Here is a 23,000-nt window from a genome sequence, read left to right on the forward strand (position 1 = left end):
CGAAAATCTCGGATTTAGTCTATATAAAATCTATAATAATATGACGTTTTCAACCGTGTGTTTTCGTCTTACTTCGTTCATAATATGGGTATTCAACCTATACACGGAATATTATGTATAGTATAAATAATTGTTAAATCATACACTATGAATATAAATTAATTAATTTTGAAAAATAGCATTCTCCGGGCAAAACATTTTTACGCAAAGAAGGCTAGGCTTCTTGTCTGCTTTTCCAAATATCAATAATTAGATATACTATACCACTTATTTTAATATTCAATAAAGAAAACCTAAATGAAAGACGAAAATCAATAGAATGATTTCTGAGGGGGAGGAAGAAGATTGGTGGTGGAGATGGATTTACGCGTGTTATCAAAACTATTACAAAAAATTGATGGCGCACTCGATCAAGAGCAGACGACTTTTTTGATGATCTGGGAAATTTCACAACATGGAAGAAATAATATGTTTGTAGACATGTGTTTACAAAATTAGTCAAAAGTCAGTGAAACAATTTGTATTAATGATTAGGAATGAGAGTATTCATTTACAGTTCCTTATTTTAGAGTATAATGAGCTTACTAGGCCTACCCATTACGTTTTTTTAGGCTAGGCCTAACTAGCTAGCCTATCTTCTAGGCTCTACCTCTCAGTCAGTCTGTCCTGCTAGGGTAGGCCTAGCTAGTAGGCCAAGAATCCCCTAGGCTAGGCTTAGCACAGGTAGGAAGGCCTTGCATGTGTAATAATTAGTAGGTAGGTGCTACGCATACTGCTGTAGTTGGCTATACCTAGGTCTAGTCATAAAAGTTTAAAACATTTTTCATTTCAATGATTTTTTTAGTTTTGAAAGAAAAATATGCCTTTACCAAGACTAACTGGTGCGCTACGAGCTTTCTCATCTGTCTCTGCTGAAGAAAACAGCTCGTTCGATATAGACTTGGTGACGAAAAGACAAAGGCAGGCTGAGCAGAAGGAACAGAATGGAGTAACATGGCAGAGGTTGAGAAGCTCATTGGAAAAGACCAGGAATGTGGATCATGATGTAGTTGATGGCTTAAGAGAACTGGCTGAAATCTCGAGAGAATTGGGTAAACTCAGGATCTATATATATATTTATCATATAACATCAAATTTATTTATTTATTTTATTTGAACAATATTTAATGAGGGTGATCCATCCAGCTGATCATTAGGGACCCTCAAACAATACACACAGTAAATACAAAATAAACTTTTAAATACAAAATTAACAAAGATAAAAATATATATAAATATACAGTAGGCCAACTATGTAAGAAAGATAATTAATAAATAATATCAGAGAGAGAGAAAGAGATGTTTTTTCAAAAGAGATTTAAAGGAGAAGAAATTGTGAGGGTTACGAATGCTTAAAGGTAAAGAATTAAAGAAAGAAGAAGCATTGAAACTGAAAGAAAGTTTAAAGATATGTTTTAAATAAAATTTTGTAGGCCCCGGTCCTTCTTATTCTTATCTTTATTGCCAATCAAAACAACAACAAACAAACAACTAAAGTAAGGAACAGGAAGCACAAAGGGGAACTAAATTACAAGAGCACAATGTACAATCAAATAAATTGAAGGCAAGGGTTTTAAATAAATAAATTGTTTGTTCCACAGTTGGAGCTGATGCTGTACAGACTTTGGTTGAAAGCACTGCTGTGTTCCTTTTTGAAACTTTCAAAGACTGCGAGAGAGTAAGTCAAAAAGAATCATCAGCCTTGAAGAGAATGCTAGGCCCGTTCCCAGCATCAGTTGCAACAAAAGCATGTGGCATCGTGCAGTCAATCGTGAAGCATATCCCGGAGAAGGTGCTTATCAACCTCTTCGAAACCAAGCCAGATAACCGGAAACAATTCGGTGAGAACATTCACTTCTCCTATGACGAGAAAACATTTGATTTATCGTTATTTGACGAGGAATCCGACGATGAGTCAGCAAAATTTGAGTTTGATATGAAGTATTCTTCAAAGATGGAATCCAAGGTGTCTTCAGCTTTGACCTATGACCTTAATTGGTTGAGGTCACAGGTTAAGTTGTTCTTTGGTGATGATGACACCACAACTGCTTCAATTGGACTTACAGTTGATGACCTTTGTGTCAAAATTCTTAGTGACCTGAAGTCTCCAAGCAGCAATGATGAACTTCAAGATGTGGTAAGTTAATAAATGTATTCACATTTCTAATTGTGGCACAATTGTTTGGGTGGTTTACATACTTGCTTATCAATACCAGGGTTTTTGGTTCAAATCCTGTCTGGAAATTCTAACATTGTCAATCAGATGCCTCTATGTACAGTATACTTAACTCATTAATATTTAAACTTCATATACATACAGTACTGTACCCCTTTTGTAATTGCATTCATTCTGATATGCCTAAATTAATGCTCTGTCTACACAGTATCAAGCTTTATGTGACAAAAAATGTGATATGCCCATATGGATATGGTGATGTCATATTACTATCATATTTGAGCATATCACTACCATATTTGGGCACACACTTTTTGTCCAACTAGTTTGATAGTGTAGACAGAGCTTTATACACAGTAAATCCTGTCGTTAAAAAGATAAAAACCAATAGCCCTTTCACATTGCCTACCAAACTTGAAACCAGTGAATCAACTACACTTTGTATACTGTGTGTTGTAAACTCATGTGTTTTGCTAGGCAGTGTGAAAAGGGTATTAATTTGTCCTTATGGTTTTAGAATGTTCACTGTGTGAATCCCATTTTATGTCAAAGGCAATGACTTTCACATAAATTGATTTGATACTGTACTACCACTACTGTGCATCAGGAAATCAATTTATTTGATAAGGTAACTGTGTACAATTTATTGATTAATTTCAGCTTTTTGGTTTCCTTGGTTTTGAAAGATTTGAATTTATCCAGAACCTGTTAACAAACAGGAAGCATATTGTTGAAGGAAGCAATGAAATGCTAACAAAAAGAGGTAAAGTAGTGCCGTTGTGGTCTGGTAGCTTGCCTACAAACCCAAAGTCCTTGGTTCTATTACATATAATTTGGGGTTGTTTTTTTTTCAGTTGTAAAGGAGGAAAAACCAGTCAGACCAAATTATGGGGCACAAGTAACAGTACAGGTAAGGCACCATTGTGAGCATTTTATTGGAATCACTTACAGTATTGGGGTATAAAGCTCTGTCTACACTATCAAATTTTATGTGACAAAAAAATGTGATTTGCCCATGTATATGGACATGATGATGTCATATCACTACCATATTTAGGAAAATCACTTCCATATTTGGGCACATAATACTTTTTTTGTCAAACTAGTTTGATGTGTAGACAGAGCTTAATGTATGTTTGATTCATTGACATTATTCATGTTGCAGGTTTTTAAGAAGGTTATTATCCAGATTCCAGGGTACATTCCTGTGTTGAAATACTGTCTGCTAGTGTTACCATTTTGAATCCAATATTTATACTGTGTACTTTTATTTGTAACTTTGTTTCATGACGGTGTATTTGGCCCTCAAATACTTACAAAACATGAACATAAAGCAAGAAAATAATGAATCAATCCATCATCACAATAATCTTACGTAGCTGCAGGAAGTGACCAGAGATTTCCAGTTACCTTGGACATACTTTTATTTGTTGAGCCATCCAAAATTGTCTTTAAAGCAAGTTGCAACATTAAATTAAGTTAGAAATCCTAAATCCTGCACTACATTTTGATAGCTTTTGGCAATGGAATGGTATAACGTTTTGACGTCACATTATAGTGCTCTTTTATAATAACATTAATGTTGATCAAGTTATTTCAGAGAAAGCGGATACTGTTAATAAAGAAGAGTGATATTAATTGTCTGTATAACATTGACTTGCCAATAGTCTCTTTACACTGATTACTGACCTATATTATATTGATACTTAATTTATTCATGTACTTTGCAATTGGTGCAAGTAGAACGATTTCTATTAAGTCTGGAATGAATGAACAATCAAGAAATTATATTTTAAACAGAACACAGTTTTAGAATGTGTCAGGTGGAAAAGTAGACTAATTATATTAATCATTATTGACAGTACATTCTTGCACTTTATTGATTCAGATATAAGCCCAAGCTTCAGTTTTCTCTATGTATACTGTAAGCCACATCCAGTATAAGCCCACCTCCACTGTAAGCCACTTCCAATATAAGCCCACCTCCACTACAAGCCCACCTCCAGTATAAGCACACCTCCAGTATAAGCCCACCACCAGTATAAGCCCACCTCCAGTATAAGCCCACCACCAGTATAAGCCCACCTCCAGTATAAGCCCACCTCCAGTATAAGCCCACCTCCAGTATAAGCTGACATCCTTATTTACCAATCACATTTGTATTGTCCCCCAAAAACATGAAAAATAAAAATTAATAAAATCAGATTTTGAATAGATTATTTTGTAGAAAAAAAATGGAAATAATTAATGTTTTCACTATAAAATTACATGGTTAATGGTTAAATTCAACCAAAAACCCATTGGCTGGCAGCCAATTTGACTATTTTTAGCTTTAAATTACATTTTTTTAGGTAAATACTTTTTTTTTAATCCAATTTTTGGTCAAAGTGGATAACTATTTGGTGACATTAAAATGGCATATTCAACAAAAAAAATTTTAAGAATTAGATTTTCAGGGGGACAATACATAGAGATATAGAGATATTTCCCTAAATATTAAGTATTTCACTTAACTCTATAAATATTTCAGGATCTGCCACTGTTTATATATTTGGTCTGTATCTACTAAATAAATGTATGTTTAATTTACATTAACTGTAAAAGAAAAACTTAAAGTAGGTCTAACCATGTAATTATCATTTTTACATAAATTATATTGTTCGAAAACAATATGAGGAAATGACGATTCAACGTCAGAGGTAAAAACAAACCGCATAGCACATTAATGAGAATTAAAAAGGGTATTAACATTGTAATATTATTCCGTTATTAGGAAATCAAATCATGATATAACCAGTTTAAATTTAATTGTAAAAACCTACAGAATGAGTCTAGTCTTCTCATTATTAGTACAATTTTCAACGGAAGTTTACGATAATATTTAGGAAGTAAAGAAATACAGAGCCCCTTGTGGGAGAAGTTGGCCACCTGATGTGTGTTTAGTGTATTACACAATACAGATCGTCTCAATGTGCCAAGTGAACTAAATGTTGCACGTTCTTAGTCTGCTTTCCTATGTTCATGTCTATGCAGCACCAATAGACAGAGGACATGAGTACCAGTACACTAGGGTAAGCCTTTCCTATGGTCTATGTAGCTACTTTGGGTACGTCTCTTCAATCACAGGGGACATGAGTACCAGTACACTAGGGTAAGCCTTTCCTATGGTCTATGTAGCTACTTTGGGTACGTCTCTTCAATCACAGGGGACATGAGTACCAGTACACTAGGGTAAGCCTTTCCTATGGTCTATGTAGCTACTTTGGGTACGTCTCTTCAATCACAGGGGACATGAGTACCAGTACACTAGGGTAAGCCTTTCCTATGGTCTATGTAGCTACTTTGGGTACGTCTCTTCAATCACAGGGGACATGAGTACCAGTACACTAGGGTAAGCCTTTCCTATGGTCTATGTAGCTACTTTGGGTACGTCTCTTCAATCACAGGGGACATGAGTACCAGTACACTAGGGTAAGCCTTTCCTATGGTCTATGTAGCTACTTTGGGTACGTCTCTTCAATCACAGGGGACATGAGTAAAGGTACACTAGGGTAATTCTTGAAAAGGGCAAATAAGCGTGTACAGTGTATCAACGGTTTACATCCAATAGACTTTCTATCACAAGATGCCTCCAGCCTTGAGTTCTTGCCATTTTGGCTCTAAGTGTGGTGTATTGACTTCTGTTCTTTATTTCTTGGCTCCAGTTTTGATTTCATAGTTTCCTTACTCTACCATAATTCCTTGGCTCCCATTTCTTGGTTTATTTAAACAAGGCCATATACAAAAATGATATTAGTAGATAAAAACAAAAATCCACATTAAATGTGTATTTCAATTTAACAGGGCCAGCATGAGTTTGACATTTTCAATTTTCACCACCCACCTCGATTCCCCAACACAGATCGCCATATTTTATATCAATAAATATATAGCGTCTGTTTTTAACCTCTAGCTTTAACCTTGATTTAATCTTTTTATTTTATTGAAAAATTATATTTTGAGTATCCCATTCGAAAAGTACTTTTAGATTGAATAAAAGAATAAATATATTTGATAATAATAATGCTTCAGTCGAAGAATTCAAGAAATAGTTTATAAATAAATTAAAACTATAGCTCTGTCTACACTATCAAACTAGTTTGACGAAAAAAGTGTGATGTGTCCAAATATGGTAGTGATATGCCCAAATATGGTACAGTAGTTATATGACATCATCCTTCTGTCTTTATATAAGTTGGACACATCACATTTTTTGTTACATAAACTTTGATAGTGTGGACACTTCACAAACATGTAAAACAATCTCTATGCACCCCATAAAAACATTTTCTGAAAAATCGATGAAACTCCATGATATAATTATGATGGACACTTCTTTCCTTAGAGGAATTATCTTTAAAACTGCGCCGGGATGTACTATAATTCCCTCATGAAAAACGCATTTGCAGGTACATACATATATACATATTGATCATTGCTTTAATAATGAAATCATAGTTGTGCACTGTGAAGTTTTTCCCCAATACATCCCTGTATTGTGTGCTTGTTGAGATTTAACAAACTCATCTAATATTATAAGCATGTTTACAGCATAGATTGTATCTTCTATAGTTCAAATAGGGTTAGAAGGAAAACACCATAACCTTTAGTTTACATGTAAAATCTTGTATTTTATTAAGGGCCTAGTCGGTGCCTTATTAAAACTGTCATGTACCAGTATACATAATAAGTTTTGTTATGTCAAGGTTTTTGATTATTGCTTAGCCAAATTAGTGTCAGTTACCAATGTTGAGTATTTAATACCATGCTTTTCTTGGCCTTCTTTCAACTGGATTATTATGAATATTAGAATGGTACTTGTTAATATTGTACAAATAAAAGTGTTTGATGTTTTTCAACCATTTTTCTTTTCTTTGCCTATATTTTATTATTAGCAGATGCAATGGTAAATTTTATTATTAAGACTAATAGGACTTTTTCCAGTTTTACTAGACTGTAAATTATAAATTCATATACCGGTATTAGCTATTAATGACTTTATTATTAACAGCCTCATGTCTAATTAATAATTATTAATTTGAAGATTAAACAATTTTTTTTTCAGGATTTTGATTTTAGTGTAAGTAAATAGTCACTGCATACATATGTGTATCATTGTGCATCATGCATGGCTAATAAATTATATATTTTTATCAGGTGTTGAAAAAAATTATTCGTACTGTCTCGTATTTTTTTATATATTCATATTATTGACACATTTCTTTATGGAAGTAAACAAGTTAATTCATAGGTCAGACATTTAAAAGTTCAGTTATTGGACAACAAATAAAAACAAAAATGTTGTTTCGTTTTCATGCATAAAACTACATGTCAAATGAAATTTAATATAAATATATTTTTTAAAAGAACTGAAAATCTCACATGGATTTTTAGACACATTTTTGTTCCCCAACGGGACCAACATGGCCAGTAGCCACGTTTTTTTATATTTGATTAATATAGTGATTTTCTTCATGATTAGAATTTTATAAACTTTTAAACTTGTCTAGAATATTATTATTTCCCTCTTTTCTAATATTTTTTGCCTATCCACCATTTTCCTGTTTTTCACTTCAATTTTTAAGCTTACTAATGCAGAACAATAATAGGCCTACATTTTCTATAAAAAAATATCAAAAAAATCAGATTGTGCATACATTATAAATGCTTTTGCCTGTTGAAATGAAAGATTCAACCAATCAAAGCACAGAGATTTTATATTGGCTGCAGACAACCATCATTCTGAGCATGTCTGTTAAATTGAAAGATTCAACCAATCAGAGCACAGAGATTTTGTATTGGCTACACAGACAATCATCATGAGAGAGTGGTGTTCTAGATGTTGGACATATTCACTAGATAATTTCATTAATTATTTGAAGACCTTTTACCATTTACAGAATATTTTAAGTGCAAAATGCAAAGTTACAGTTTATAAGGTTATTAATAGAGTCATTTAATGGCAAAATTGTAGAAAATGTATGTTTTTTCCATTTAATAGCTAGCTAGGCCCTATCAAATTGATCTTATTGGAGCCTAGCTAGCCTAGACACATGAAGGGAATTTGAGGCCATATACCTGATGAATGTAGGACAGTTTATGTGGTAATACATTGTCTGAATCATAGATTTTGTGATGTTTCTAATGTATTTCTGCAAATAAAATAATTAAAATAGGCCCTAGCCTACTACAATATGATTTATAATTTAGTATTTTTAGTCATTTAAAAGTTTTTGTTACATATTTTACACCTGGCCTAGGCCTAGCTAGGCTAGCCTCCATGCCCTAGGCACACAGGCCTAGGTCTGTTTTAGGCCTAGAAAATCAAATTATATTCTTTTGGTTTCAGTCTTCTACAGAGAAAGCTTTGTCACGTCAAATCCGTAGAGATGAGAAAAAGATAGCTAGAAAGGTGGGAAAACATTCTGAAAATGTTGCAGAAAGTGTTGAGGAAGATTTTAATCCACAATACCTGAAAGTTGAAAGGTAATTTGTAATTAACGGACTGAGTGACTAACAAGAAGGAAGGTGACACTTTACACTGTAATGAGAGTGAACTCCTTTCCAGAGGACATCCCTATTAGTATAATTCCTATTAAAGAACACTTTGTTTGATCCAAAGGTGTCCCCTTAATAATTATTATTAGGAGTGGAGTTGGCTTGGTGGTTATGATGCTTGGCTACCATTCCAAGGGTCCTGGGTTCAAGTCCCGTCACATGTCAGGATTTTTTCTAAGGACCAAATTACAACTCCACTCCCAAAGACTTGTAATAAGACTTTGTTTATGTAGAGCATCTTGTGTATATATTTGTCTTGTGAACCTCTGAGGGTCTCTAATGATCGGCATTAGCTGGATGGATCACCCTCATTAAATATGGTTTTAAAAAAAAAAAAAATTATGGAGTTCTACTTTTCTTTAAAATTCACCAAAATTAACTGCATAGTATTTATGCTTTTTTTATTATTGACAGGGAGCGTGCATTACGAGATGCAAAGCGTAACCCACTACTTTCAAAGCGTTCATCAGCACAGCAGCCACAGAACGTCTATCCGTATGTCTTTGACGCCCTCAAGAGTGCGCAAGCAACTTCATCATTTGTTGGAGGTTGCAAGGTATGATCATCTTTAATTTGTGTTTTCCGCAATCTAAGTGTGATTTGCCCAAATATGGTAGTGATATTCCCAAATATGGTAGGGCTATGACATCATCATGTCCGTATATGGGCACATCACATTTTTTATTTTTATGTTAAAGATGATCCTGCCAGAGGGCCATGAAAAATACAGCAACAAAATATATGAAGAAGTGCGTATACCACCATCATTGCCACCACCTACAAGTATAGGGGAACACAGAGTGCCTATATCTGAGCTGGATGAGGTAATGTTTTTTTTGTAATACTATATATTTACATATATCTATATAATCACCAGAGGCACGGAACAAATTCTAAACCCCCGGGTGATATACTGAAAATGTATTTATTTTAAACGATAATATGAGGACATCTGTGAGAATCAGAAAAATATACATATATCTTTTTTCCTTTTTTATCATTCGTTTTTCGTGTTTGTATCGTTCCTGTTCTTTAAGTGTTGAGGGCATGTCAGCCTCGGCTGTTATGAGTCACCCTCATTAAACAAAGTTTAATAAAACATAAAATGTATTATATTCATAGTATATTATTAAATTAAATGGAAAAGTCCACATTGAATAGTGTCATGTACGCCAAAATTGAAATTTCTTCCAACTGCAGATAGCACAATTAGCATTTAAAAATACAAGGGCACTGAACCGTATCCAGTCTGTAGTTTGCGATGCAGCTTACAACACCAACGAGAACCTGTTGATTAGCGCCCCCACAGGTGCTGGTAAGACCAACATTGCGATGTTAACTATATTACGAGAGATTAAACAACATATAGAACAGGGTGTTATTAAAAAGGATTCATTTAAGGTTTGATACATTTTTTTATTTACATAACTATTTGTCTTTAAATTTATAGTTTTAAGTTTCTCTCTATTCCTAACAACTAATTCACATAATATGTAAATAATTTAATCAATTGAATCCAAGCCTTTTATCCAGTACACTTTTTTCCTCATATACCCATCCCAAACATGACCCAATGTTTGAGTTAAGTGGTCCTTTATTTTATAGATTGTAATGCCAAAAAAAAAAATAAAAAAACGCTAAGGACCATATGTTTCAGATAATATATGTAGCACCTATGAAAGCTCTTGCTGCTGAGATGGTCAGGAATTTTGGAGGACGTTTGTCCCCACTGGGAATCTCTGTAAAAGAACTGACCGGTGATATGCAACTGACCAAGGCTGAAATAATGAAAACTCAAGTAAGAATCAGAATCTATTTAACTGTCTTCATTTAAATTTGATGATAGTAAATATTAAAGTTTTTTCACTGCCCATAAACCACAATTTAGATGACATAGTCATGAGGATACATTCTTTAAAGCTCTATTAAACTAGTTTGACAAAAAAGTGTGAGGTGCTCAAATATGGTATTGATATGTCTTTGTGTCCATATATGAGCACATCACATTTTTTTTGTCAAGTTTTATAGTGTAGACTAAGCTTAATACATGAGTTTATTCTGACCCAAAACTGATATTTTTCTAATAACCAGTGATACCATCACTAAAAGCTGAATTGTGCTTTTGGCGTACCGTACATTAAAAAATAGAAAAATAGCTTTTGGCGTACCGTACATTGAAAAATAGAAAAATAGCTTTTGGCGTACCGTACATTGAAAAATAGAAAAATAGCTTTTGGCGTACCGTACATTGAAAAATAGAAAAATAGCTTTTGGCGTACCGTACATTGAAAAATAGAAAAATAGCTTTTGGCGTACCGTACATTGAAAAATAGAAAAATAGCTTTTGGCGTACCGTACATTGAAAAATAGAGAAATAAAGATAGATAAAAATGCATCAAATTGATTGTTAACAACATCCTATTACCTTCTTGTTAATTGTAGAATCATAATAATTGCAATGGGATTGTACAATGTGTAGTATAATCTGGGGTAGAGGGTTGTTTTGGGTATAGTTTTGCTTAGGATATTTAGATATGTTTTTCACTGAAATGGTCTAAAATATTATGAATATAGATGTTGGTGACCACACCAGAGAAGTGGGATGTGGTAACAAGAAAGAGTACAGGCGATGTGGCTTTAACTCAACTGGTTAAGCTGTTAATTATTGATGAGGTTCATCTACTTCATGAAGACAGAGGAGCAGTCATTGAAAGTCTTGTGGCTAGAACACTAAGACAGGTAAATTAGTATACAGTTACTGCAGTCATTGAAAGTCTTGTGGCTGGAACACTAAGACAGGTAAATTAGTATACAGTTACTGCAGTCATTGAAAGTCTTGTGGCTAGAACACTAAGACAGGTAAATTAGTATACAGTTACTGCAGTCATTGAAAGTCTTGTGGCTAGAACACTAAGACAGGTAAATTAGTATACAGTTACTGCAGTCATTGAAAGTCTTGTGGCTAGAACACTAAGACAGGTAAATTAGTATACAGTTACTGCAGTCATTGAAAGTCTTGTGGCTAGAACACTTAGACAGGTAAATTAGTATACAGTTTCTGCAGTCATTGAAAGTCTTGTGGCTAGAACACTAGACAGGTAAATTAGTATACAGTTACTGCAGTCATTGAAAGTCTTGTGGCTAGAACACTAAGACAGGTAAATTAGTATACAGTTACTGCAGTCATTGAAAGTCTTGTGGCTAGAACACTTAGACAGGTAAATTAGTAATATACAGTTACTGCAGTCATTGAAAGTCTTGTGGCTAGAACACTAAGACAGGTAAATTAGTATACAGTTACTGCAGTCATTGAAAGTCTTGTGGCTGGAACACTAAGACAGGTAAATTAGTATACAGTTACTGCAGTCATTGAAAGTCTTGTGGCTAGAACACTAAGACAGGTAAATTAGTATACAGTTACTGCAGTCATTGAAAGTCTTGTGGCTGGAACACTAAGACAGGTAAATTAGTATACAGTTACTGCAGTACTGGTTGATTACTGTAAGAATAGCAAAGGTACAGCGCTGTTGAATGCAGTGAATGACCAGTACTAATTTGTATTTATAATATTCTTTAGACTATATATATCTTTACTCTTTTTAAAAGTTTTACTAATGATTTTTATTTTATTTTATTATATTTATATTTTTGCTTTATGTACACGACAACAAACGATCAAATAACAGTTTTTCACATTGCAACTTATACAACGTAATTTTGAAAACTACAACCATTTTTCTATATACATACAAGGTACATTTCTAGTCTAACAAAAACATTTTTCTAAACTTTCTATTATTTAAAAGTCGAAGATAGCCAGGTCTCGGGTCCATTCTATTGTCGTCACAGATTGATATCTTCATCAGTACTTCTATGAATGGATGATTAGGTGGGAACACGAACGCTAGTTGATCATACCCAGTACCGTTTTGATCGTACGATTAATCGGGAAACCACCTCACGAGCATGGAGGAAATATATCTGTATATGCTCAGAGTTAACAGATAATGTTACAGATAACAATAGATATACCATACATTCTAACATAAAAAGTGATGTGCTTAAAAATAAATGATCTAAAATTGTTCACGTGATCAAACAATAATGATTTTTATTTTAAAATTTGAACATTTTATAGACTCTAAGTTAAGCTACATCATCAAATTAAGTGTTCTAAAATATTGTACCTAAACGTCTATATTTTGTGTTTTTAATGCCATTCCTCTATAGATATATATTTCTTTCTAAAACAAAAATTCTTATTTTGCCATTCTTTTAATGTAATAAAAATTAAACTATATTTAACCTTTTAAAGCTTTGTCTACACTATGAAACTAGTTTGACAAGAATAGTGTGATGTGGCCAAATATGGTAGTGATATGCCCAAATATAGTAGTAATATGACATCATGTCCATATATGGGCACATCACATTTTGTTGTCACATAAAGTTTGATAGTGAGACAGAGCTTTTATGTTTTTTAACCTGCATTTCAGGTGGAGTCGTCTCAAAGTATGATCCGTATTATTGGTCTGTCAGCCACACTACCTAACTACCTTGATGTGGCTAGGTTCTTGAATGTCAATCCATACGCCGGACTATTTTATTTCGATGGAAGGTTCCGGCCTGTGCCATTAGGTACTACGTACATCGGTATCAAAACTAACAATATAATGCAGCAGAGGCAGGATATGGATAACGTCTGCTACGAGAAAGTGTATGATGTCGTAAAATCAGGTCAGCAGGTAAGACCTCATTTCATTTCATATTGTTTATATATCCATCAACATCTATGGCAGTCTAATTCCCAGAAACATTGTAGAGTTGCTTGTATATATGTATCATTGGCTGATAAATTTATTTTGTTTTCGATTAATCAATAGAAGTTGTGCTGTATATGTTTTCATTATTAGTAAAATGTAACAATGTTTGTACAACTAATAAGCATAGGTTTGATGATGTGTTGGTCCTCTTCATGGGCACCTAAATAGCTTCAGGCATCATCATCAAAGAAACACTTTAAAAGTTCAATAATACATATTACAAACTACCAGACTGGTTCCCAAATTCCAAGTAGCATTATTTGTTACAGATGCCAGTTATGCCTCTAAAAATAAAATGACCGTTTCCTTTCATTGTGTATTATAACTAACATGTTGTTGTTATCTATTACAATTTCTTATTACCAGGTTATGGTGTTCGTTCATGCTCGTAACGCCACTGTACATACAGCAATGAATCTAGTGGATATAGCTAAAAACCAAGGGCAGGCTGAGATGTTCCATGCTAAGCCATCACCACAGTATGGAAGTGCTCAAAAACAGGTAGGCCTAGAAGAAAGTTTTATATAAAAATAAGAAATGACAAAATTGTTCCATTGAAAACATTTTTAAGGGATGATCTAGTAATCAAATTTCTTCATCCATAGCAACATCGCAAACAAATGCTTGTTTATTTAATAAATAATAATTCTCAATTCAAATCTCAATTATACATTTGTTAAGGTTTCCCGATCAAGAAATAAACAGTTACGAGAGTTGTTCAATGATGGCTTCTCCATCCATCATGCGGGAATGCTTCGGCAAGACAGAACGATGGTTGAAAGGCTTTTTGCTGAAGGTCACATCAAGGTGTTATGCTGTACTGCTACTCTTGCTTGGGGCGTCAACTTACCAGCACATGCTGTCATAATAAAGGTAGACTATTAAAAAAATAAATTTGTATAGCAATGTAGATCAATGTAGTACAACAGCAGGAAAGTCAACTGAAACTAAGTATCTGTCAATGACGGCCATGTGTCTTGAGAAGAAGACGGCTACAAGAACAGTATTGAACAGTATGAATCCAAGAAAACAGTTAATATGACTAAAATAATTTAAGCTTATTAAAAAGAACACAGACTTATGGAATTTAAGGGTATGATAGTTAGCAAGGAGCTACACATTGCCCTGTGGTGGTAGGAAGTTTCACCATGCCTTACCATAATTGTGAAATCAAACATACTGTATTTAAAAGTCTTAAACAAGTGTTGTGCGATATTACATTTTTATCGATTGTGTCTGTTGTGTAGAGTTTGAAATTAGTATCATGGTTTAATGTTCTTTTGATTCCAGGGTACACAAATATATGATGCACAGAAGGGTGCTTTTAAAGACCTGGGAATTCTGGATGTCCTGCAGATCTTTGGTCGTGCAGGGCGCCCTCAATACGATACTCATGGCGAAGGAACAATCATCACAACTCATGATAAGCTGAACCACTATTTATCGTTAATGACAAGGCAGAACCCAATTGAGAGTCAGTTTATTGAGAACTTAGCAGACAATCTCAATGCAGAGGTTAGGTTTTAGTATTTTTTAATTTCTTTATGAGATGCTCTTCTTGAAAACAAAGTAGAATATAAATATGGTTGTTCACAGGTTGCCCATACAAACAGTGAATAATATGATATATTAAACGACTATTACAGGGCCCCTCGTCAGAATATGCTGTTAAGGGTTACCCTCTTTGAATAATATTTAATAAAAAAAATATAAAAAGAGGGTAGATCTAGTAAACTATAAATTGAAATCAACCCAGTGTTAAGCTCTGTCTACACTATCAAAATAGTTTGACAAAATGATGTTCCCAAATATGGTAGTGATATGATATGTCCATATATGGTCATATCACAAAGTTTGGTAGTGTAGACATGTTTTAGTTAAACAAAATAAACAAATTTGTTTGTTTACAGGTTGCCTTAGGAACAGTAACCAATGTAGAAGAAGCAGTGCAGTGGTTAAGTTATACATATCTATTTGTGAGAATGTACTTAAACCCATTGGCATATGGACTTAATCACAAAATGATGCAGGTAGGGCAGATAAATATTTATACTTATCAAATGGAAACACTCTCCTAATGAAAAAATGCTTTAGTAAGGGTACATAGTCCTTAAATATATAATTTGTCTTTTTGCATAACATTTTCCCCTGCAAAAATTGCACTAAAGAAAAGTAAGACCAAGTGAAACCAACCAACCAACATGAATCACAAAAGTTAGAAAGGAAATGAACATTATATAGACACAGCACAAACCTGACCATGATAGTGTAAAATGGCATAGAATAGCGTGTAAAGCATCATTTCACAAGACGAGAGGGCAGCTGATGATGATAACATTTTCATTTTCTTCGTCATATTAATAGAATGATCCAGGGCTTGAGAACCATCGTAAAGACCTGATATGCGTGGCTGCCAAACAGCTTGACAAAGCACACATGATACGCTTTGATGAACGCACCGGTTACTTAAACTCAACAGACTTGGGACGAACTTCTAGCCATTTCTATATTAAGTATGCAACCATTGAAAAATTTAATGAAGTACTGAAACCACTCATGACTGAAGCTGATGTGTTTAATATGGTGTCACAGGCGCAGGAATTTGAACAAATTAAGGTAGATGAATTCTTTTTATTTAGGAGTGTTGTTAACTTTTTCATCATAGTCTTATTTCCACCAAGCTGTCTTGCATAAGAAAATTGAACAATTTTGATGTTAAGATAATTAAAGATGTATTGTACCCCAAAAACATGAACAATAAAATCAGACTTTAAATAGGCTATTTTGCAGTTTGAATCAGTTATTCACTTCTGTAAACAAAAACAATATTATTTCAATTATAATACAAAAGAAACGGTTAATTTTAATTAAAAACCATTTAAATATTTTTTGCTTTAAATTACATTTCTTTTCAGGTAAATAATTTTTTTTTATCCAGTTTTTGGTTAAATTGAATAACTATTACGTGACATTAAAATGCCATGTTCAACAAAAAATTTGAAAACAAATATATTTTACGAGTAAAATTTCACTAAGCTGTTGTGCAAAGCTGCATCAGAAAATTTAACTTTTATATAAGATTTTTTACTAAAATTAATACAATATATTTTCGTTAGGTACGGGATGATGAACTGAAGGAGCTAGATCGACATGCCCATGATAGTTGTGTGATGCCAGCAGCAGGTGGTGTGGAGAATGCACACGGAAAAGTGAACATTCTACTCCAGGCGTTCGTTTCCAGGCAATTCCTTGATAGCTTCTCACTTGTCTCAGATTCAGCTTATGTGGCACAGGTAACAGGCTTAGATCAGGCATTACTGAGCATATATATTCAGCTACAGTATAACTTTTAAGCCTTGTCTACACTATCAAACTTTGTGACAAAAATATTTATATATGGACATGATGATGTCATATTACGACCATATTTAGGCACATCACTTTTTTTGTCAAACTAATTTGATAGTGTAGATAGAGCTTTAGTTAATTAAATTGTTTCCAGTAAATCCCTTTTCAGACACCCTTCCAAAGGTACTCTGTAAAATGTTAATAACATACAATTTTTCTATAGAATGCTGCAAGAATAGTAAGAGCACTTTTTGAAGTGTGCCTACGCCGTGGTTGGCCGTTGATGGCATACCGTTTGCTAATCTTATCTAAAACTGTTGACAAGCGTCTTTGGCCGTGGGAAAACCCTCTTAGGCAATTTCCTATTCTCTCTGCCGACATCCTTAGAAAACTAGAAGACAAGAATTTGACGATAGACCGAATCAAAGATATGCAACCAAATGAAGTTGGTAAGCGGGAAATCATTTTTTTATTTTGAATGGGCTATTTTATTTTTACCAAGCATTGTGCTTGTATTTATTTTTATTTATTACTTTTTATTTTTTCTTACAATTTTTACATATTATTTTTGTATGTAACTTCTTAATAATTTATTTTTATTAATATTAATAAATACTAATTTAATCAATCTGGAATAGATTAGTAATTGGTAATTCCATTTTTACTAGCATTGTGCTTGTATTTCTTTTTATTTATTATTATATTTTTATTTCTTCATATATTTTTCACATAATATCATTCATGTATGTAATTTCCTAATAATTTATACTTGTTAATAATTTAATAAATCTAGAATTGATTTATTTTATATAGTAATTGGCTATTCCATTTTTACTAAGCATTGTCAAATTTCCCCCCTTTCTCTGACTGACTGACTCTGACAATATTTATACTTTTTATTATTGATTTTTTTACATAGACCATTCGTGTATGTAATAATTTCCTTAATTACTTATACTTGTTAATGTAACACCATTTTATCTTCCACAGGCCACATGGTTCACCATGTACGAATGGGAAAGATCATTAAGCAATGTGTTCAGCAGATTCCGTCCATTGACATTGATGCATCCATTCAACCAATCACAAGATCCGTTCTACGGGTTCAGCTCAAGATCCGTGCGGAATTTCAATGGAATGATAAGGTCCATGGTACCGGATCGGAACCCTGGTGGATCTGGGTTGAAGACCCCGAGAACAACCATATCTATCATTCTGAATATTTTCTATTACTTAAGAAACATGTAAGGAAATTTATTAAGTGTTAAGCTCTGTCTACACTATCAAACTAGTTTGACAAAAAAAGTGTGATGTGCCAAAATATGGTAGTGATATGCTTAAATATGGTAGTGATATGCTTAAATATGGTAGTGATATGCCAAAATATGGTAGTGATATGCTTAAATATGGTAGTGATATGCTTAAATATGGTAGTGATATGCTTAAATATGGTAGTGATATGCTTAAATATGGTAGTGATATGCTTAAATATGGTAGTGATATGCTTAAATATGGTAGTGATATGCTTAAATATGGTAGTGATATGCTTAAATATGGTAGTGATATGCTTAAATATGGTAGTGATATGCTTAAATATGGTAGTGATATGCTTAAATATGGTAGTGTCCATATGGGCACATCACATTTTTTTGTCACATGAAGTTTGATGTGATTATAGTGTTTACGTTATTTATGTAAATAGCCTACTTGGTCTGCGAGTTGCTTTATTTGCATATTGGTCTTACTATAGTGATCTTCTGCGGCAACCCACCTCCCTATTAATGGGACACCCCTAAAGTGTCTCCTTTGTGGTATTATGTTTGGAACTTTCCAGTGAAACAAACAATATATCATGTTTTACAATTGTGGCCAACAACTCATGCGGAGGAACTTTGTGTGGTCCGTATGGATTCTAATTTATTTTAAATTATTTAGAAATTAATATATATATAATAAAATATTGAATAGTATCATATAAATAAATAATAATTATTTGTTGATAGGTTGCAAGTGAGGAAGCACAGTCATTAGTATTCACAATCCCAATATTTGAGCCTCTACCAACCCAGTACTATGTAAAGGCTGTGTCAGACAGATGGATTGGAGTGGAGACTGTCTGTCCTATATCATTCCAACATTTGATTCTACCAGAGAAACATCCTCCTCACACAGGTAACACTACAACAATAAGTTTATTCTATGAATGATTCTAATCATTGTAGTGGAGTTTAGCTTGGTAGTTAACATGCTTGCTTTCCAATCTCAAGGTTGAATCCTGACCTAGGTCCAGAGTTCAATCCTGACTTAGTGCCAGTGTTGTATCTCACGACTCTTTCAACTCCACTCCCTAAGCCTCAAATGAGACTTAGTTTATGAGATAATTTATCCATTCTGTAATTGGCTAGTTTTTAAATAAAAAAGTTTTATATGTGGTATAGTGGGAATACTACACCTGTATCATTTGTCACTTTTGAAGATGGGCTTACACCTAATATCTGAATCAGTACATTAACCTTACCTTTTATTAGGAAATTTCATATTTTATTTTCTACAAAAATACATACGCTTTACAATAAACATTTGTCTAAATGTATTCTTATTTTGTATTTATTTTTACAGATTTATTGGATCTGAATCCATTACCAATTACTGCATTGAGAAACCCAATGTATGAGGCATTATACCCATATACGCATTTTAACCCAGTACAGGTATATCAATTTTTAAACATTGAGACATTCTAAACTTTATTTTATTTCCTTTTTTTAAAACAATGGGAACAATGATAAAACTTTACTAGTTTTATTTGCCATGAAAATCGGTATATGATATTTGGGTTTCTTCTCTTCAGACTCAAATATTTCATCCAGTGTACCACACAGATCATAATATTCTGCTAGGTGCTCCTACTGGGTCTGGCAAGACAGTCGCTGCAGAGATTGCTATGTTTAGGGTCTTCAATGAGTACCCAGACACTAAGGTAAATTTGTCATCTTATGTTCTATTTAATGTACAATTTATTTCCATTGTTCACAATAGGCAAACATATCTTAACATTAATAGAATTAAATTACTGCCTAACATTTTTTAATGATTATTACTTTATTTGTAATTTCTAAAGGTTGTTTATATTGCACCGCTCAAAGCATTGGTAAGAGAAAGGATGGCAGACTGGAAAATAAGGCTGGAGAAAAAGCTTGGCAAACGGTAATATGATACACAATACAATACATACAATATGTACCACCTATCTGATAGGACAGTAATTGATTTACTATTGGTAATCCTAAAGGCCAATTTATACAGATGATTGGTAATAAAAATATAGAATCTATGTTATTCCTTATGTTATGAAGGGCGTGTGGCGCAGTGTGTTGGACGTTGGACTACCGATCGTCAGACCTAGGTTCGAATCCAACTCTCGCCGCATTGCTTGTATCCGTAGGCAAGATACTTTACTTACGTTGCCTCTCTCCACCCAGGTGTATAAATGGGTACCCAGTTAGATCTAGACAAAACTTTGCGCTGGTTACCGGCTGCATTATGGGAGTATGTTTCCATACGTGTTTGATCCCAAAAAAATACTGGGGTAATAATGCTTGTAAAGCGCCTTTGAGCATGATTACTCATGAAAAGGGCGCTATATAAATGTGGTATTATTATATTATTATTATTATGACCAATTAATTACACACATGCGGAGCGGACTTGCGTTTTCCGCTTAAAATAGATACAGATTCTATGTGGGACAAGCTATGCAGTTTTTCCGCTTACCGTTACCTCTCGTCTGTGTAAATCGGCCTTTAGCCATATGTCACATAAAATAAATAAGTAATATACAACCTCTTTTTATCATGTACTGTACATCTGTATTGGCTAAGGAATTTTCCGATTAGTTTATTGTGTTGTTCATGTTAAAATAATCTCCAAAGTAATGTGGTGTGTACATCTCTTTTCTCTGACAGTGTTGTGGAGTTGACTGGTGATGTGACACCAGATATCAAAGCCATCGGCAAGTCAGACGTGATAGTTACCACGCCTGAGAAATGGGACGGCATCAGTCGTAGTTGGCAGAATCGCAACTATGTAAAAGCAGTGTCGGTCATCATTATTGATGAGATCCATCTACTAGGTTTGTTTAATTTTAGTGTTTATAGTGTAATTGTGGAATCTAAAGAAATATTTGTTGGCTTTTGATTGGTTGCTTGTTTTAAAGATGTATTGTTCCCCTGAAAAAATTTTTTTTTTAAATTTTTTTGTTGAATATGCCATTTTATGTCACATAATAGCTATTCACTGTGACCAAAAACTGGATCGAAAAAAGAAAAAAAATTTAAAGCAAAAAATACTAAATTGTCTGTAAGAGTTTCTTTAGTTTGTTTTGGTTTTTTTTACAGAAGTGAAGAACTTTATTCAAACTGCAAAATAGCCTTTTTAAAGTCTGATTTTATTAATCTTAATTTTTTTTTTGGTGGACAATACATCTTTAATAATAGTTGAATGAGATATAATTGTTGGTTTTTGATTGGTTGCTTGTTTTGAATTAGACTACAGTATTCAGAGTACAGTATCTAGTTGTTTTTTTTTAGGAAAGTTATGAGGAAAATATGCAAACATCCTCTCAAACTATCCATTTTTTAGAGTGTTCAGTTTTGAGAGAATTAAACATCCCCATTTCTTTAATTTATTGTAGGTGATAGCCGAGGTCCAGTTCTCGAGGTCATTGTGTCTCGAACCAACTTTATCTCATCTCATATGGAAAGGAAGGTCCGCATTGTTGGCCTATCGACGGCACTTGCAAATGCAAAAGACCTTGCTGATTGGCTTGGTATATCTCAAGTAAGTCCCATGATATTGTTTGCCTTGTCTTATTATTAGAGGATAGCTATTGTATGATGCAACACCACCAATGTGATATGAGCATGTCTGTAAAGCATTTAGTTGTGATAGCTTCTCATCACTTCTTGCTGCTGATGCATCTTTATTCATTATTATATCATTTTTACCATAATATCTTTTATTTTGCATTTGTTCAAATTTATAGGTAGGGTTATTTAATTTCCGACCATCCGTTCGTCCAGTCCCGTTGGAAGTACACATTGATGGGTTTCCAGGAAAGCATTATTGCCCTCGCATGGCCACTATGAACAAACCAACATTTAAAGGTAATTGACATCCCTAAAATGATCATGACTTCTAGAATGTTGTTGACTTTTTAGTAATTCACTGTTTTTAATTTTTGTAAATTTAAAATTCTTATTTTTAACGAAAAGTTGATTGTTTCATATTCTTGTTTCATTGCAGCAATCAAAACTCACTCTCCCAGCAAGCCAACATTGATATTTGTGTCGTCAAGACGACAAACGCGATTAACTGCATTGGACCAAATTGCCTTCCTAGCAACAGATAACAACCCAAAACAATGGCTACATATGCCTGAGAATGAGGTAAAATACAGTATATACACTTGTAGTTTAGGTTTAGGGTTTTGAAGCAGTCCCCAGAGAAAAAATAGGCATTATAATATGTCCAAAAAGGCTAAAAACACCCAAGGCCTCCATCGTTAGAGGGCCACTTAGGGTTCCTGAACCAGGGGCCTCAGGCATCTGCTTTATGCCACTGATTTGAACGAAGGTCTTTTTTTATAAATTGGTTTATTCATTTACTTATTATTTAGATGGAGTCAATTATTTCTGGAATCAAAGATCATAACTTGAAACTGACATTAGCCTTTGGCATTGGTATGCACCATGCTGGTCTACATGACAGAGATAGAAAGACTGTTGAAGAATTGTTTGTTAATATGAAAATACAGGTATGTAAATGCTTTACTCTTTACCCTGTTCTGTTGATTGATTGATAGATATTGATTTAAATTGATTGATTAATATTGATACTTGTAATACAGAATGATCTTGTATTTACAGGTCTTTGGACTGTATTATATGAATTTATTAAGAGAAATAAATGGATTAATATTGATATTAATTATTGGTATCGATTGATTTATATTGATT

At 33.5% G+C, this 23,000-nt stretch overlaps 1 protein-coding gene across 1 annotated transcript in view; it reads left to right on the forward strand.

Annotated features, from left to right (window-relative positions):
* The first annotated feature begins 383 nt into the window (after positions 1-383).
* The window catches only part of LOC140055714 (activating signal cointegrator 1 complex subunit 3-like), a 35,889-nt gene continuing 13,272 nt past the window's right edge, over positions 384-23,000 (forward strand). The window contains exons 1-29 of the mRNA XM_072101092.1: positions 384-504; positions 845-1,091; positions 1,641-2,176; positions 2,876-2,978; positions 3,070-3,125; positions 8,604-8,740; positions 9,227-9,368; positions 9,511-9,636; positions 10,013-10,213; positions 10,470-10,610; positions 11,387-11,551; positions 13,309-13,557; positions 14,002-14,136; positions 14,317-14,508; positions 14,926-15,150; positions 15,546-15,665; positions 16,000-16,251; positions 16,752-16,928; positions 17,207-17,432; positions 17,974-18,227; positions 18,987-19,155; positions 19,603-19,694; positions 19,835-19,963; positions 20,105-20,190; positions 20,949-21,115; positions 21,677-21,822; positions 22,028-22,148; positions 22,288-22,430; positions 22,661-22,798. Of these exons, the coding sequence (XP_071957193.1) occupies positions 860-1,091; positions 1,641-2,176; positions 2,876-2,978; positions 3,070-3,125; positions 8,604-8,740; positions 9,227-9,368; positions 9,511-9,636; positions 10,013-10,213; positions 10,470-10,610; positions 11,387-11,551; positions 13,309-13,557; positions 14,002-14,136; positions 14,317-14,508; positions 14,926-15,150; positions 15,546-15,665; positions 16,000-16,251; positions 16,752-16,928; positions 17,207-17,432; positions 17,974-18,227; positions 18,987-19,155; positions 19,603-19,694; positions 19,835-19,963; positions 20,105-20,190; positions 20,949-21,115; positions 21,677-21,822; positions 22,028-22,148; positions 22,288-22,430; positions 22,661-22,798 (4,860 nt within the window). The 5' untranslated portion in view covers positions 384-504; positions 845-859. The remainder of the gene's footprint in view (positions 505-844; positions 1,092-1,640; positions 2,177-2,875; positions 2,979-3,069; positions 3,126-8,603; positions 8,741-9,226; positions 9,369-9,510; positions 9,637-10,012; positions 10,214-10,469; positions 10,611-11,386; positions 11,552-13,308; positions 13,558-14,001; positions 14,137-14,316; positions 14,509-14,925; positions 15,151-15,545; positions 15,666-15,999; positions 16,252-16,751; positions 16,929-17,206; positions 17,433-17,973; positions 18,228-18,986; positions 19,156-19,602; positions 19,695-19,834; positions 19,964-20,104; positions 20,191-20,948; positions 21,116-21,676; positions 21,823-22,027; positions 22,149-22,287; positions 22,431-22,660; positions 22,799-23,000) is intronic.

This window comes from Antedon mediterranea, chromosome 7 (assembly GCF_964355755.1).
Source record: "Antedon mediterranea chromosome 7, ecAntMedi1.1, whole genome shotgun sequence".
Lineage (NCBI taxonomy): Eukaryota > Metazoa > Echinodermata > Crinoidea > Comatulida > Antedonidae > Antedon > Antedon mediterranea.